The sequence below is a fragment of the Nymphaea colorata genome, chromosome 13 (assembly GCF_008831285.2).
Source record: "Nymphaea colorata isolate Beijing-Zhang1983 chromosome 13, ASM883128v2, whole genome shotgun sequence".
Taxonomy (NCBI): Eukaryota; Viridiplantae; Streptophyta; class Magnoliopsida; order Nymphaeales; family Nymphaeaceae; genus Nymphaea; species Nymphaea colorata.
The window spans coordinates 152,619-170,602 of record NC_045150.1 but is presented as its reverse complement, the minus strand read 5'-3'; the positions used below and the strand labels follow the sequence as shown (position 1 = coordinate 170,602).

Sequence of the window (17,984 nt, the reverse complement as noted above, 5' to 3'; positions counted from 1 at the left end):
TTCTATTATAGGAATGAATGAATCTGAACTTTTGTTTATTGCTACAACTTTCTTCAAAGTTATATTATTGATGGAAAATTGTTTGACCTTGTTTCTGTTTGTTGCTCCATGAATTGAAGCAAAACATAAGAATCATCATAAGCACGAATAACAGAACATTACAAATGCAAACCAGGCTGGGATAAATTGAAGACACTGCCTTATTACCATGATCCATTGAACTTCGACCTGTGTAAATCATGTCAAGCACAAAGGCTGGCATGTTATTCTTCCAACAGCATTAAGACTAGGGCCATATCCGAGTAAGCTGTTAAGCATCTCTGACATCACTTGTTGCTCGTTCAGGGAGCAGGTCATAGAATATCATTGGCTTCCTACAGCTTTTAATATACAAACTCTGCAGAACAAGTTTTCAAATTCCAACAGAAACAATATTAGAACACATTTTAGACTAACATGGATGACAATATTTCAAAACTTTCTGGTCATGCATGGTAGAAAAATCAGTTGTTTCAGAAAAAACGTAAAAGAATTATGAAGACCATTGACACATTTAAGTAACAGAACACACATATATTTGTAGGACATAAGAAACCAATATCAAGTATCAGTTATCAATGTTACTGATGCATGACTGTACTCCGAGGGTCTTTTATTACCGACTTCAGCCAAAACCATAATCAATAGAAAATTCTTAACCTAATCCTAGTAGACAGCCTTATGGATGCCATTACCATGTCAGAAATATGATTCAGGTTCTGTCATTTGCTTTCCATCAGCTGCGGTTTTGAAGGACATAAAAGTAAGAAAAAACTAGTCATTACTGTGCTGAAACATCAGGCTCCTTCAACAGCAGAAGGGGTCACCATGGGGTTCTAAGAATCTAATTTCTGACTTCTGAGCACATGGGATGGGCTACAGAGCTGGTTGGCAATCTTTTTAGGTCCATCGCCAGTGAGGATACCTCTCTCTCTCTCTCTCTCTCTCACACACACACACACACACACACACATGAGTGCACAACCGATTATAAAAGAAAAAAAATACCCGAGAAGAACTCCTTAAGTACTTACAGGTGTTCCTCGTGCCAATCTTTCCCCATACTCAGCATTTGAAAAGCAGTTATTCAAAAATTCAGCCTGTTAACTAGTAATGGGTACAGGATCTAGAGGGAAGATTTACGGCTTAAGTGTATGATAAATTTTGGGAGACTGTACTGAAGGGTATATCTGTTAGATAAACCTGCTAGAAAGAGACACATGCTTGTTGAGAGTTGTTCAATCTGCTGGCTCGATCCTTTTGCTTTTAGTTTTCATTTTAAATAGCATCAATAATAAATTGTTCAAGCCAAATCAAAAGCAACAGCACACTATATGAGTGACAGAGTGTTGAAAACAATACTTAAAGTTGAATTGATTGATGCAACAGAAATTCCATCTTATGCCAAACGCCTTCCCCGTAATCAAAGATGTGGACCGGCACAGATAATTTTGTATGCTCAGCAATTTCGTAAAAGAATTTTGCAAGTATCACAGAACTAAGACAGATGAAGACCTGCACAGCATAAGCTAAATGGAGTAATGTAGCTTCAGACCAAGGTCTTCCAATCAATTGAAGGCCTATCGGCATTCCTGAATTATCGTATCCAACCTGCAAGGAAGCATGATGGTAGGGAAATCTCATGCCTAGTAAAAAATATCGCAGACAGGGAACAAGAAAAAGAATACACCTAATAAAATATATCACACACAAGAAACAATAAAAGAATACCGGAACAGTTATCGCTGGCAATCCCAGAAAATTCCCCGCTATCTGGTACTTCACAAGTGCAGCTTGAAAGGAAAAAAGAGCAAATCAAACAAGAAACAACTCAAATAACATAACTAACGATGAAAAAAGTGTCAGTTTGAGCTTTACCTCCATTTATATAGTCAAGCTCTCCATACTTCATTGCGTTCTCCTGGATAGGGTATGCAGTCACACTATCAAGCACACGAAAACTCCGTAAGAAATCAACAAAATCCTAGAGCTATATCCAGGACTGGAAGAATGTGAGCAGAGATATCATTCCTTGAAATTGAAGAAAATTGTTCTGCAAAATTAATAACAGGCATGTTCATGTGTACTTATGAATGTTTTCATGTATTAGTGTATTTATTGGACATTTTCCAGTACTTTTAGTTTGGAACTTTGGAAGTATCATATTCCTTCTCATGTAAGAAAACAATTTCGTTGCAAGTATGCTTTAGTCAATTAGAACCCTTTCCTTGGACATAAAGTTCCAAAACACTAAGGTGGATTTGATGGCTTACCATTTTGCTGCTTTCTGCATCTTGTTTGATGCATATGCTACTTTCACGTACTCATTGGTGCAACCATTACAATGAACATCTTGTAACCGCTTATAGAAAAACTGGGAAAACTTGACAAATTTGATAAGTAAAAGCTTAACAATCTTTTTACAGGTCAATATTCACCATTAAAATTAAAAATGAATGCTTATGGTGCATCTTATTAACCATCACATTATTTTGTTGAATCCAAATGATTAAAACACATGGTAAAATTTATTGGAGGAACCTTCATTGAACAAAAAAGAGGCCAAAATCACATTCATTGATGTGCAAATTTGTTCAGGTTCCTAGTCATCCCAACATTTTGTTGACCCAACAAAGTCAATAATCAGTGAACCCATACTGTATCTACATTGATTGTCAAGATTTGGTTTAGCCCTTGAAAGTAATCCATGTTATGTAGCATACAAATATACATTGACAGAAAAAAGGACTCAGAAAAAGCAATCGCTGCAAGAGCGAAATAATTCCTGATCTACCTGGTGGAAGGTGCAACAATAACATCTGCTTTTTTGAGGATCTCCATATGGAAGTACATATGTCTGTGCCTGCAAACACACCAATAAATATAAATTTATTTTCTTTCTGTGATCAACTAAAGACGAGCTATTGAAATGGTAGTGGTATAAATATAGCGGTCATGTATCTTCAAATTAAAGATGCATCTTGAGATTATTATCGTATTAATTTTCTAATGATTTTGGGCTTTTAAATTAAGTTTGTTGAAATATTCCTTATAGTTTAAGAATTTTTAAATTTAAGGATTCTTTTCTTTATTCATACATGTTATAGATATTGACAAATCCATCTCTACTTCCCACAGGCATTTGAAAATAATCCGTGAGGCCAAATCTGTAAACAAAAATGCTTTTTCTTCAGAAATGCATAGAAATATTCCTGCAAAAGGAAACGAAAAGGAATACTGATAAGTGGAGTAGCACAAAATATTTTTCAAAATAACCTAGATAGACTTTTCAACTGTGTAATTATGGCAACTAAGTGCAAACGTAGGATGAATTTGGGAAAAAAATGAAATGTCAGTAACTTCTTACCCTCCTTCCAAGAGAATTTTGAATTAAGTTAGGCCAAATTGTCTCATCTTTGTATCTTGTGACATGGGTTTAAAGCAAGATCTGGTTAATTTCCATGGTAGAAAAACAAATAAAAGTTCTCAGCAATTAAAAATTTTCCAGTAAATCAATCTAGGTTGTTCTCTACCCCAACCAGGTCCTTGTTCTAACTGAAGTGAACCTCAGCAACCATTGACTTACTAAACAATAGGAATGGATCGGGCATCTTTCAACCATGGTCATAGATTTGTTCTCAGGTTCTTACTGGTGAGTTACTCAAAGGTATTATCAGAAAGCTTATTTTCTGGGAAAATCTTAGGAATGCCAAGATTTTACTAAATAAAAAATATGAAAGTATGAAATTATGAGTTATGTGCTAGTTTTCTTTCAAAAACATTGATAAAAATTCAAAAAAATTATTGAAATGTTAAAAGAAACATATTAAATTATATATCTTCTGAACATATCTTGTGAAAATATTACGATAAGTTGCTAATAATTTCTTTTTGAAGAGATGTTCAAAATATCGCAGTAAATTCCTTTTTTAATTAATTTGCTTTTAGTGATAGTACCACGATGCTTTTAAATGCCAATATTTGTGACAATGATTTTAAGTAAACATGTGTATGTTAAGCTCTGGATCAGGTCAGGAAAAACCTCATGTTCATATCCCACATGCATTTGTACACAATGTTGTAGGTATTGTATGACACAATAAGATATTGTGCTGTAATCCTCAAGAGGAACGCTATTATACACCCCAAAACTAGTATATTGTAAGATAAGAGCCCTTATCACATTCTAAAACGACCTGAAACTTGTTTTACACCCATGATAGATTTTAATGGATGTGAAGTTTTTTCCTTTTCTCTTTGAAACATGAAGCCCTGATTTGTTGGTCCATTTCACTCATTATGCTTTAAGAGAAACACTTGCATGTTTGAGGGAAAAAAATTGATTTGAGGTGATTTCATGTGGAGGTACAGGCTTTGGCTATTTGGTGCAGGAGACTGAACCTACCCACCAAGACGACAGGTTCAGTTTGTTGGGTAGCAACGCCATTATGGTTTTCCATTTGTTTAGATTCATCTGTGTTTGAAGTTTGTATCTTTGAACCAAAACCAATTCACAATGTATTAACTAAGTTGTATTTATCCATTTGTAATCTTAATAAATTAGAGTGCAGATGGATCAGACCAATCATGGGGTTCTGCAATTCTAGCTCTTTCTGGTCTTGTCAAAATTTAAGTCTTCAAGTGTTTAGCTGATCCAAACCAACCAACTTGCAGTTTCAATTATACCTGTGATTTAGATTTGTCGTGGTTTATGATTACCTGACATGACCATGGCACACTTTCCTAAAAACCATATCATCAAAAGATCAAGCACAACATTTGTGAAGGATGATTGACATCAACAATTTAGCAGAATAAGGTAATATACAAAAATCAATAGTGGGGATGCAGATGTACCTAAGTCGTTGAGCATTTAGATACTCTTTGGAACTGAAACAACCATAGATCGTCATTGCTGCCCTGGATTCCCATCCTAATTCTTCAACAGCCCTAATCCATTAAAGTCAAACAATTTCAACAATCAGATTTCTGACATATTGACCAGAAAAGCAATAAGCCGCTATCCCAATGGATACATTTCATTCATTTTGCGTACATTTTTTTCATAACAGGACCCAGTGATGCATTGCACTCGGAGCCAATAGTTATGTAATGAGCCAGGCGCATCTCTTCTATTTCTGGCAAAGTCACTTCTATAGTCTTTCACAGGAATCAACAGAAGAGAAGGGTGATCCTCGTCAACAGAAAGAACCAACAAAAAATGGCAAGACATAAACATATGAATGCTGCTATCCTAGTAAGAAGACCATATCTATGATCAACACCTCCTATTCCTGTCTAAAAGCAATAAAGCAGAATGGAGTTCTCTTGGTTCATCAGAATCATGCAATGCTGAAAAGAAGGAGCATCGAAGAATTGCAATAAGCATAAATCAGAAAGTACCTGCCACCCGAATGACTCGTAAAGCCGATCAAGAGCATTATTACAGCACCGTCGTATATCATCATTGCAGTCATTAAACCACTACCAATTAAAACAGAATGGGGAAATGAAAAATCTAATGGAGAGTTCAAAATTTCAACTCAAAGTTATGAACAGACTGATTTAATTTCTATTTCATAGTTTCTGTTGAGAAAAATAGGAAAGAGTTCCAGCAATGAGTTTCAGTTTCTTGTAACAAACCTCAGGATATTTTGCAAGTGTTATTTTAGAAAGAGAAACCGTCCGATCAAGAAGGGGGAAGTTCAATCCAGGCTGGAAAATTGCAACAGAAAAGTCACCGAGTAGATCATACCATCAAATTGGAAACTAAGCCCAGTTGACATGTATACTCAATAATACACAAGGTAACAATATCCACCATCATGCAATCATGTCCAATAATACTCCCTGCCCTCCACTCCACACTTCCCACCACCACATCTCCTCCTAAACAAAGAGCAATCCTATTCCAATCATATGCAGTACTACAGCCTACAAGATTTAATGCGAAAATATGTGCTGATTGCTAGAAGGCAGCTTCAGACTCATATACGGTACAACAATGGAAGGAGAGTAAAGGAGCAGCTTAAACATGCTTATAATATCAAAGAAGCTTATTAATAGTTTCCAGTAATTCTAGAATCCTCATTAGATATTTTTATTTTCATTCAGAAAATAGAACCCATACCAATTTTGGAAAATACAAAATCTCAAAGACCGATGAAATGAACATAAACTGAAGTCAAGCATCTTGACTGAGTTGTGAAAATATGTTAACGGAGATAGTTCTATGCTTTCAATGATGTACATATGCAATCTTACCCCTGCATGAATACCTTTTCAGTTATTGACCATCTCCAATGTAAACCTCAGAGACAGGCTTCCTTGTGCAAAGATAATAAAACCAAAATGAGGGCAGAAAAAGCTGGCTATAAGGATTTGGAAAAGATACGCTCAAGTCAAGGTTTTGGTCTATTGGATCAGTTGACATTTAGAGTCACAACCTTGCCAAAGTCTTAAGCTCCATAAGAAGGTCCATTAGACTCTTCTTCAAATCTGATTGTTAGTCTGATAAAAAAATGTGCATTCAATATCATTGCATACAGAATCATGTTTTAGGGGCTATGTATAATAATATAAACTTACAGAGTAATCTTACACTATTGCAATGCTAAACCCTTTAAGGTATGATGTTACAGGTTGCTAGTTCCTTAATGTAAGATGCATTTAAATTGCTTATCATTGACATACTCATTGATATATGTACAGAAGAAGTACATTATTTATTCAAGGAATTAACAACTACCTGTTAGCTTCTCTGCTAACAAGAGGAAACCTTGGCTGCTTAAGGGCTCAGAGCCTTTTAGCCAGCCACACTACTCACACGACCCAGCCACCAGAAATCCAGCTTCCAGTGGTTGCCCTAATCTCCCCCTTTTAGGGTTAACCCCCATCAGCTTATATACAGCTCGATCTTGGTTGGGTTTATTACTTACTGAGTCTATGTCCGATCTGCTAGTCCCAACTCTAAACCCCTATCCCATAACTCTGACTACTATCGTATACGTGGTTGACGGTTCACACTACCAGACATTAAAACTTTAGCCATATCATTATTATATTTGCCTAGGTTTATACCAGAAAATCTCAATAAATTCAGAGGCTAGTATATCAACCAAAATCTTGAATAAACAAGAAAAGATAAGCAGCAAGAAACTAAGAACTGATGAATCACCCAAATGCAATCGTGGTAAATATCAGAAATCTTGGAGCAAGAGGTATATTTGCCTGAAAGGATACTGGCAACTGAATTAGAGAACCACGTGAATGTGCGCCACTGATTGCTGCATAACTGAAGTAAGGTGAATGGGGTTAAGACGCCTCAGAAATAAGATGCATACGAAATAAACTGAGTCTAAGATTTATAAGGAATGAGACAAACACTATGGCAGCATCTTCAACACTCCCCGTGATGATGCCGAGCATTCCAAGTGTCCAGTTAAAGGGAAGAAGTCTGAAATATGAGAAGAATATCTTAAATTTGAGCTTTTTATTTTATGTAGAAAATCTGGCTTTTCAAAATGTTATTATCATATATTGAAGCACGGGCTGCTTACCCTGAATCTGGAAGGCGTCCAAAGGTTGGCTTGAAGCCAATTACTCCACATAAAGAAGCTGGAATTCGAACTGATCCTGTTTTTTTTTTCGCAAAATAAAAAAGGAGAAGGGAAAAGGTGAACAACAATTTTTTAGAAGATTTATATTTCACTGTTATCAGTAAGCTCAATAAGTGCTTCTAGTAGTTTATGCAGAATTTTTAAGAAATTATCTTTTTAATTTTCCATAAGAAGAATTTATATTGACCTTGAAGCTTTTGATAAGGGGTTCACAAGGATACTTTGACTAGCGATGCAAAATTGATAAATCTATGACAAAACTAGCCACAAAACTTGAATACCTTGAACACGTAATAAATTCATGAGTAACGAAAAGCTATAAAAAAATTGTTTCTTTATTCCTAAAAAGGCAATGAAACATGTTGCAATTCAAATATATTTTGATTCGCCAAAGTATGACTATTGAGAAAGTCATGTGCCTATGCCAGGAAGCCAGTATGCAATTTAGTAATTGATCAGATAGCTGGACCAACAAAGAAACACTGAAGCAGAGTGAGCAAAATTAACTGCTGCTGGAAGAATCATGTAAGATAGAAATGTAAATGACTTTCAACAGAATATAGGTCCCCATAGAATTACATATTGGAAAACACGGACTCTTTTCAGACAAGAACTCCAGCACTAACTTTCGTGAACCAAGTATAAAAAAATTGTTATTTACATGCATGCAAGGATACTAATGTATCTCCAAACAATTCAAAGGACAACCACATCTAATTTTAAAAGGCAAAGAACCCTAGAGAAGACCTGTTATCTATTACAGAATTACAGGAAAGTATTTCCACTCGAGTAAACTGTGCACCCTAATTTGGACTCATATTTCCAAGTGATTTTTTTTCTTCCCTCTCAAAAACCAATAGAAGTTTAAAATTCATGTCTTTATAATTTGTAAACCAGATTTGTAAGGTTTTAAACATTCATAATTTGACTATTCTTGGCCTACAAATTTCTACTTATATATAAATATCACATGATTTTCATATTGGTCACTAGTTTTGGACCTGCAAGATCATACTTACAGCTCACCTTCAGCTGCCACCACCAAGCCTTTCGAAGAGGTGGTCGAAAATATGAGTTCCAGCTATGGTGCATTGTGCACTCAGGTGAACATAATTACCTCTTTGCATCTGCGGCTAGGTTCAATACCATTCTTACTGGTCTTAAATCACTAAGAAAAACATTTAGGGCCCTAGCATGAGCTGAACTAAGCTGAGCACTGTGCTGCACTCTACACTAAATGGATGACTTTCTGAGGATCTCTTGAATGATCTAATATCGATCCTTGACTGTACATCATTCCCTTTAACATCCATTATAATATTTTATTTATCAATCATCATCATAATTTCTTTTTCATCACCAATCAGCATCGTAATCAGCATAATCATTACTTGTTGCACAAAGAATAATCTCTATCATATCAATATTTGATTAGAATCGGAAGCTGGTATGGATCCTTCTTTGTTTAGCGGTTTTTGTAATTTGCATTAGCAAATGGAACTCAAAAAGGATCCTTAACCATCAACCTGAGAGACAATGGCATGTAAATGATTCATGAAAGGGTAAAACCGTAAAAGTGTCCCCTTTGATGTCTATAGTTTGGCAATGCAAAAAAATGGATGACTGACAGAAAGAAAAAGCTTGATTTAGTGTTGGGTTCTGTAGCATATTATGTCTAAATTGTTCTTTTACATAAACTGCATTTAAAGAAGGCCTTACATTCCTCAATTTCATCACACAGGCCTTGCTTTTGCTGTAAACATCCAAACTGACCTCAGGTGAAATCCTGCCATTTTTTGAAAATGTGAAATTTATATTTTCCCATATTGTCATTTCAAGTGGAGAAGTTCTTTTCCACTTTGATACCAAAAGGAATGGTCCTTTTGCTATTTCATCCAAGCTGACTGAGATTTAAACATGAGAATGATAAAGACAAGACTACACACATTTATCAGCAAGAATGAGATTCATATTAGGAAATTCCTGAGGCACTTCTATGGCCGTAATATGGGTGCCTAAAAGGAAGTCTCCCCAATCATTTGTGACTCTGAATAACCAAAAGAGCTCTCAAGTTAACACCACAAAGGCTTTTCGACCGAACCTATCAGTCAACCAAAGGCTAGCCCAAAGGGAGTCCAAGACTTGAATGATTATATTGGAGATCACAAGTTTTAAACTTATAAAAAAACTATCATTTAGAGTGTTAGAAAATAGGTTATATATGGATGCCAGAAAGATTTAACATATGCACATGGTCAGGAACTACACACCACCACCATCAACGCCTATTGTGACAGGGCAAAGTCCAGCAGATGCTACTGCTGCAGATCCACTTGAAGAGCCTCCAGAAACCTTGGTCATGTCATAAGGGTTTCTGACAGCACTGCACTCGAGAGATAAGAAAATATTTTTCAATATAAATATCTAACCTAAAATTAAATTGTGAAAACAATATCAGATAGTTCTCTAACCCATAATGTGGATTTATTCCACTAGTACCCAAACCAAGTTCATGCATGTTGGTCTTTCCAACAATTATAGCACCACAGGATCTAAGGCTCTTCACACAGAATGCTTCTCCTTGGAAACGTCTGACCTTATGCAACCATTTTGTACCTCCTAAAAAAATTGAATTATTAACTGAAGCCACCAAATGGATCACAATAAGAAAAAAGAAAAGAAAGAGAAGATGTACCTGTAGTTGGATATGGTAAACAATCTATCTCATCTTTGACCGCAACAAGTATTCCATCAAGAACAGAAATTGGTTCTCCTACATACAAAAATTCAAGACAATATAGACTACGACAAATCATCTCTTATACTCATGGGTAATAGTTTCATTGCCTCAAAAGCCATGAACGTGAAACTGTTTTCAATATTTATAGGATTAGCACCACTTTGTCTTAGGAGATGGTTACAAGGAATCACCTTGTATGACCGCCACTTTCTTCCTAGATTAAGACTCCATTGTGGAGCCAGCAAGAACCTTGGATGATCTAATGTAACAGTTATTGATCATTCTTCCATGTGAAAACAGAATGGTCAACTAACTATAGCAGATAGACCCAAAAAGCACTTAAAGCTAGAGGAACAAGTAACCTCAGTAAAAGGGACACTTTGGACTTGTAATATAAAGAAATTATTAGCAAGTCCATATCACATTACAAACTTAAGCGTTGATACAATCATAGGAACATGTAATGTAAATGAAAAGAAATGGAAACTGTCATGACTATTGGTTTCCACTGACAGCAAGATGATACATGCAAAATTACAATGGTTCTAGAGTTTCACCTTTTTGGTAACGGGCAGTCGAAATGGTCGCCTGTTTTAGAATATCATCACAGTCATAATTTATAAAGAACGACATCTGATAAGGAGGCTTTGAAGATTCCCTAACTGCAGTAATAAATCTCTCTGCTACCTATACAATGAAACGAACAAAAGTCAAAGCATAAAACTTCAAATTCTCATGGAATATGGGGATAGTTAGCTTAAAATAACAATCTGAATTATTATCAAGAAGACCAGATGCGAGGTGATAAGAGGCCTTGTGAAAATGTTCCTATAATTTTGATAACATCAATTCATGGCTTTGAAGATTCCCTCAAAACAGCAATAAATCACTCCACTACCTATACAATGAAATTGACAAACCTTGAAGAATAAGACTTCAAATGCACTACTATTTCTCACGGAATATGCAGAAAGTTAGCTTAAAATAGCCACCTGAACTATCATCAAGAAGACCAGATGCGAGGTGATAACAGGTCATGTGAAAATGTTGCTATAAAGTTGATAATATCAATTCAATGATTTGAGAACTTAAATATGCTAGTGAGGACATGACCATCAAAGAAATGAAGTACCAAAAGTGGAGTCGTTTTTCCAGACAGGTATGCTCTTGAGAAGTCCTTTATGCTCCATCTCTGAAAAACTGGAAAGTCACTGGATTCTTTGTTTGATGATTCCTTGGGAAGATAATTGAAGGCTTGGCAGACCCGTTCATGTGGTGGCAGTTTAAAATTTATTGATTTAACCTCCTTCTCCTCAAGTTCTGAAATGGTGACAAAAATTGAAGTGCTATAGTAGGAAGCAGTACATAAAGGAAACATAACTTTAACCATCAAGGATATGACCAACAAAGCAAAACTAATTTTCTCCAAGCAAATTTATCCTCTAATTGGTTTGCAGAATAGGTTTACCATTATCAGCATAGCTTGGAGAGTACATTGGCTGTTCCGTTAGTTGCACGTGCGTAAAAAACTGTAGCAGGGGCCAGGGCAAGACTCTTTGCAATTAGCATAATGTCGGAAGCATATCATAACAATCAGACACTGAAAAAGTAATATTATATAACAGAATATGCAAAAAAAAAAATGACAACTAGTTGATAATTTTCAGCAAACAGGGCCCTTAAATAGAGAAATATGTTATTTGAGTAATGCCAGCACGCAGTTCAAGCATTACACTTTCAAAAACGGCTTCGTCGCATAGACACTGATAAAAGTCTCTTGGATGGTTGAGAACATGAACATGTCTAGGGTTTGAAACACAGTACTGAACTATTTGATGATTATGATCATGTAGCCGAACAGGCAACAATGTAAATATGTTGAAGCTCTAGCATCAATAACTCTTAGCATAACAACTTGGACTAGACATCTTACATTTCACCTACGTGAAGCTTGTGAAGATTTAAGCAATCAAAATTCAAAATTGTGTTTTGAATGGATAAAACTCTGATATGGTAGCAGAACAAACATCATAAATGAATGTAGATGAATCTAGCTGCAATGACTCAAAGAGCAACCAAGTAACAAATGGAAATTACCAAAATTTCCAAGAGATAAATCATGACAATTTGACTCCATCACTTGAGAAGAATGATTATTTGGAAACCTCTCAAACTGTGGGTTAAAAATTCTCTTCCTTGTGTAAACAGAACAATAAATAACCTCTATCTGACATGGAGCAAATTACAAAGTAAATGACAGAACAGAGAAAAAAAGTTTAGTCCTGTTGGCATAATGTCAAAAAGGAACAACTTGCCATTATCAGGACATGATTTCTAAAGAACCATTGTAAATAACCCCCTACTTTGCCTAGAAAATTTTGGAGATCCAGTGTGCAAAAATTTGGTTAGGCTCAATATAAGAAAAAAAAAAGGAAAAAAGCATGGGCATAGTTGGACATGTTACTGACTCACTGTCATGTGACATCAAAGTGTCCATAAGTGGATACGCTGTGTCTGTCACTTGAAACCAATGTCACAACTATCGTTCTTGGGTTTTTATTGGCAAGATTTTTCTCGGGTTTTTATCGGCAAAGTTGTTTTTTTTTGGGAAAATCTCGGGAAAAACTCTAAAAATTTTAAAAAATAAAAAAATTAGGTGTAAATGAAATAAATGAGAAACTAATAGGAAAACATAAATAAAACTATATAACAGTGATAATAGGAATGTTTTAGTGATAATAAAAATGATGAAAATAAATTATTTTAAGTTTATGTTTGAATCCATGATAATATCAATGCTAAAAATAGAAAAATGAAAAAATTGCAATAATATCACGATAAATATTTTTTTCCCGATTTTTTCAAAATATCGCGATTTTTCCCTTTTTTCATTTTTATTATTTTTGACATTAATATCACGATAGTTTCGAAAATATCATGATATCTGTGACACTGCTTGAAACATAATCGATTGACTCCAGGATATGTTGCCTTTGATACTTCGACATCTTTTCAAACGGAATTTCTTTCCTGTTACTTTAATGGTGATTGCACGACATGGAGGATCCCAAGAATCTAAGCTCATAATGTTAATAATGACATAATGTCATAGGAAGAGCAGGTAGTTGACACCTCCTACAGGGTTTTATTGCTGCTATGGTACCTCCTTGGGTGCAATGAGGGCTCTGTCATGGTTATGCACCATGTAAACTCAAATGGAGAATGTATCCATGAAATAGCACTATTTCCAGACCATGTGACCATTTATAAGGACAAGAACATGTAGAAATTGTCATTACAGCAGTACTACTTCATGAAGTTTCCCCAAGAACCCACATATGAATTAAATATTAAAATGACGAAAGCTTTAATTTCATAAGTATTCAACATACACCAAAAGACCAGGAGATACAAAAGTCAGATTACCAAGCTCATCAGAAGGGAAAAAGAATAACACTTGTCATCCTGATCACTAGAATCTGCACGGGTAAATGGCTAAGTATATCTGATCAGCATACCTTGTGAATTAGATTCATCTCCTTCAATATGTACAACATAATCCAACCAATTAGCTTTGACTCCAAACTCCAAACAAAAATGCGAATCAGAAGGCCATCCATGCAGGGAGCTACAGAAAGATCAAATCAACAACATTAATGCCTAATTCCAACAATCACAAGAGCAGTTCAACTAGAAAATTTCTGACATCCATTTGTCAAATTCCATCTTAGGTTAAAAGAAATATCTGCAAAATCATATTATGCTAAATTCACTTATTACAGCATAATACCATAGTAGCAGCAATGACAATAACAGCAATACTAAAAGTTTACAGCAATAAAAATAAGCAGTTCAATTAGAAAACTTCTGGTGGACTACGCTGAAAAATACAAGCTGCATATCTTAGGAAACTTCCATCCAGAACATGTCAAAGAACTTACAGATATCAGAAATCATTTATGTAGAAGTTCAGTTCAAAGGCTTATCAATAGAACTGTTTCACACTTTTCAGTTGCTGTATTGCGTGTTTAACCAATTAAAGTTTTTCAAGTCCTGTTACATACCGACAACTAAATAATTGAAGTGCCCCCGCATAAAATTTTGACATAATATTGATTAGCAAATTTTGAATTTGAAACTGTGGTGGTGCATTCTCTTCTCTCTCTTTTTTCTTCTGACCTCTTGAGCCCAATGCCTTTTCTATCATAATGATGTTTTTTTGTCTCTTCCCTCCCTCAGGTCAATTTTCTTATTGCTGTGCCCGAATTTCTCAAAAGCAACAATTGCATGAAACCATCCACGCAAAATGGGAAAACGAGAAACAAGAAAGAGACTGCTTAAATCACTTAGTCTTTTCTCAACAAATCATGCAACCACATTTCCAAATGGCACTTCCACAGTTAGCAGAAACACCGGCAGCAGCAAGCAAAAAGCATAAAATGCAATGACGGCATGAAGCGTTCCGGAATTCCGAATCCATTTGATTCATGCAGCCTTTCAGAAACTCCACACACATATTTGCATGCAGTGGACAAAGAAAGGTGATAAAACAGAACTATAGAGGTCATTGCAGGTGCTTGCCTTTAACTTCTGCTTTGATGTATGGTTCCTTGCTATCGGCACTGAGGTCCACGTTCTCCATTGGTTTGTAATCTCTCCCTTTCGACACCAAACTCCCCATTTCCAGCCCACCACCCTGCGGACAAGAAACAACCAACCAAGAAGCCCCCCACTCCACGGGCCTCGCATATATTTATGGTAGCAAGAAGAATAAGCAAAAGGAGAAGAAGAACAATAATTAAGAAGAAGAACCCGTTGACAAATAAAGATGCCATGTAATCGAAGCAATCCCATCATTGGAAGTATCAGTTAAAAAGTGAAAAAGAAAAGGCACAAAGCAAGAAAGTTAAAAGATGAAAACAGAGTGATTGGGACATGATACATGAGAGAGAGCGAGAGAGAGAGAGAGGAAAAAACGCATGAACTGCATTTTGACTTTCCGTGGTGGCGTTCTTCTTGCCCTTTTCATTGAATAAGGGCACCAACTTCGAAAAGGATTCATCGTGCTTCGTGAGAAGACATAGTCAGCTGATCCCGTTCTCAAAAGGGCGTCGGAACGGAAGAGGCAGTTGGGTTTGTGGAACGGAAGATGGTGGGGCGTCCTTCCTTCCCTTCCCATGTGCACCAGACGCAGAATTAAGCTTCCCCACCAGATATTTTAGGCGGCAGCGTAAAGGCGCAGTTATAGGCAGCGTACTGTGCAATCGCAAGAGTTGGTGCAGAGCAAAGAGGACAGCTCACCAAGAAAACGCTCACTCAGGCAGCCCGATTCCACCGGCGGCATTTATGGTTCCGCCACGGAGAGTGGGGTCTGGAAGAAAATCACCTCCCCCCGTGGCTTCCAGTTTCCCCTGAATCTCCTCCTTCCAAGTCTTGAAATTTCGCAATGTCAGCAGGAGTAACGTTGCATGCTACGTTGAGCGCATGCCGGCATTTTCAGAACGACAGTGCAAAACACCCTGCTCACTTGCAAAATTTTTAAACTATCGTTACGCCTTCAGTGCGGATCGAAACTTACCGACAAGGAATTTCTCTACCTTATAAACGTTAAACTTACGGCCGCCGTTCACATGGGCTTCGATCTCCGGCTCCCGTGTCATCAAGTCACCAACTTGAACGCTACGATCGTTTCAGCATTCTTCAAAATACAAGATCAGAATGTTATTGCAAATGCAATTATTTCACTTTGCTTATTTTAGAGGGCGTTTGATAGCCCTAAAGCAAAATTCTACCACAAAAATTCGAATAAAAATTTCAGTTTTAATTTGCTTTTGTATTTGATAGTGCAGAATTTTGATTCTAAAATTAAAAATGGCGTTTTTGATCAAACATGAATTAAAATTATAGAATTCATGAATTAAAACAATCTAAAATGTATCCTAAAGAGAATGAAAAAATTTAAAATTCTAAAATCATAATTTCACCTCTTAATAGAGAATCATAATTTCAGAATTTTGATTCAAGAATGAGTTTGTAAATTTTGAAATCAAAATTCTTTATTTGATAATGTAATCCACATTGTATATAAAAATGAAAATTATAATTCTAATTCCGGCCTCATCAAACGTACCCTTAAAGAAAAATTTTCATTTTCTAGAGTTATTTTTTCTTATAATTTTACATAAGTGGTCTTTCTAGTAAGCGCCATATGCACAATGGACTTTCTAATAAGAACATAATTTAATGATAAATGATAACTTTGAATTTATCGTTCTTATTTCATGTTTTTAAAATCGGTCCTATATTTGTTCTTACAAAATTCACCCTGAACTTATAAACCACGAAAGTGATCGACAAAAATTGTCAGTACAGGAAAAGGGAATATGGTTTGATTTGAGGATAATATTGAGCATAAATAGAAAAGGAAGAGTATTTACGGAATCTAAAAGATAAAAAATTATACAAATGCTTTCGTCAAACCAAGTAGCAAGCCAAATATATGTCCGATAATTGAAACAGTTAAAAACATAAAAAAAACAAGTTTTTTTATTGCCTACGTAAGATTGTTATGAGTTTTTAAAGATCAATCCTTTAAAACGTTTTAATACAAAGAAAATTGGTCGGTTCCTTGCAACTTCCTCAAAAAGAAAAGATTTGTTTTTTTTTTCTCTTCCTAGCATATGCAACACTTTTAGCAAAAGTATTTGCACAATCCATATGAAGATGTGAAAGAATAAAGCCAATGAATAATGTTCGGTTGTCATAATGCAGTGCATGATTCAATCTTTCATCGATCAACTAATAGTCAAAACTGTATGATAATTTGCACGCCAATGACTATTGAATGAGGATAGTGACAGGTGACTGGTAGAAGGCTACTCCCTTGTTAAGTGTGATGTGGTAGCGCATGATTCAATCTTAGCATCAATTGATTATAATCAAAATAAAGTTTGATAACTTAGATGACAATGACACTACAATAACAACAGACACAAGTGGCTGGTAGAAGGTTAATCTTTAATTCGATTTGTATGGGCACCAACCTCCTATACAAGTCGGTGTCTTTTGCTTCGAGGAGTGTAGTGTAGCTGGCTGGATTAGAGTCGATGAAAATTTGGTCGTTAGCACAATTTCCATGGTTGATCTTATTCTAGACTGCAAACGGCAGATGCGTGACACTCTAGTTGCTAGGTGTACCACTTTCTTCTTATATTTTGAAGCAGCTCTGAGTTAGAACAGGCTTCGGCTTCTTTGGGGTGTCTTCTCTTGTACAAACTGATGTAGTAATAGACTTTGGTCTCAATGGAGGGCTGGGGAGAACCTTCGGCTTTTCATTCCTCGCCAAAGCATCTCATTCCTCAAATGTTGGTTGGAATTTCCAAATGAGCAATTCCAAACCGGAAGCTTGCATCTTGACCTGCCAAATTAGCACAACAATTTGTTCAACTTTTGATTTTGAGTCTCAACATATTTCTCTACATCTTGTGTTCATTTGTTGATTCAAGTTCTTCTGCTGATTTTCTTTCTTTCTCTTTTTTTTTTTTGCAGAGCAATAGGATATCTAATACAGCGATGCAGTAGAAATC

The 17,984-nt window shown here is 35.8% G+C and overlaps 1 protein-coding gene across 2 annotated transcripts; it reads right to left on the bottom strand.

The window, feature by feature from the left end:
- On the bottom strand, positions 1-16,083 carry LOC116266843 (fatty acid amide hydrolase-like). Of its 2 annotated transcripts, XM_031648275.2 has the most exons (21): positions 15,996-16,083; positions 14,980-15,917; positions 13,917-14,026; positions 11,867-11,927; positions 11,531-11,718; positions 10,956-11,085; positions 10,354-10,431; positions 10,130-10,277; positions 9,929-10,041; positions 7,599-7,674; positions 7,424-7,495; positions 7,270-7,333; positions 5,683-5,754; positions 5,443-5,523; positions 5,096-5,199; positions 4,897-4,989; positions 2,834-2,902; positions 1,918-1,982; positions 1,771-1,832; positions 1,555-1,650; positions 1-397 (listed from the first exon to the last, which is right to left on the bottom strand). In XM_031648275.2, exons 2-21 carry the CDS (start codon positions 15,077-15,079, stop codon positions 311-313), a joined length of 1,869 nt encoding a protein of 622 aa, XP_031504135.1. In that variant the 5' UTR covers positions 15,080-15,917; positions 15,996-16,083; the 3' UTR covers positions 1-310. The 2 variants fall into 2 exon arrangements, 1 of the variants encoding a protein (XP_031504135.1); XR_007575152.1 differs by lacking the exons at positions 1-397; positions 1,555-1,650; positions 1,771-1,832; positions 15,996-16,083 and adding an exon at positions 3,138-3,251 and having other exon boundaries at positions 14,980-15,969.
- Between the last annotated feature and the right edge of the window lie 1,901 nt (positions 16,084-17,984).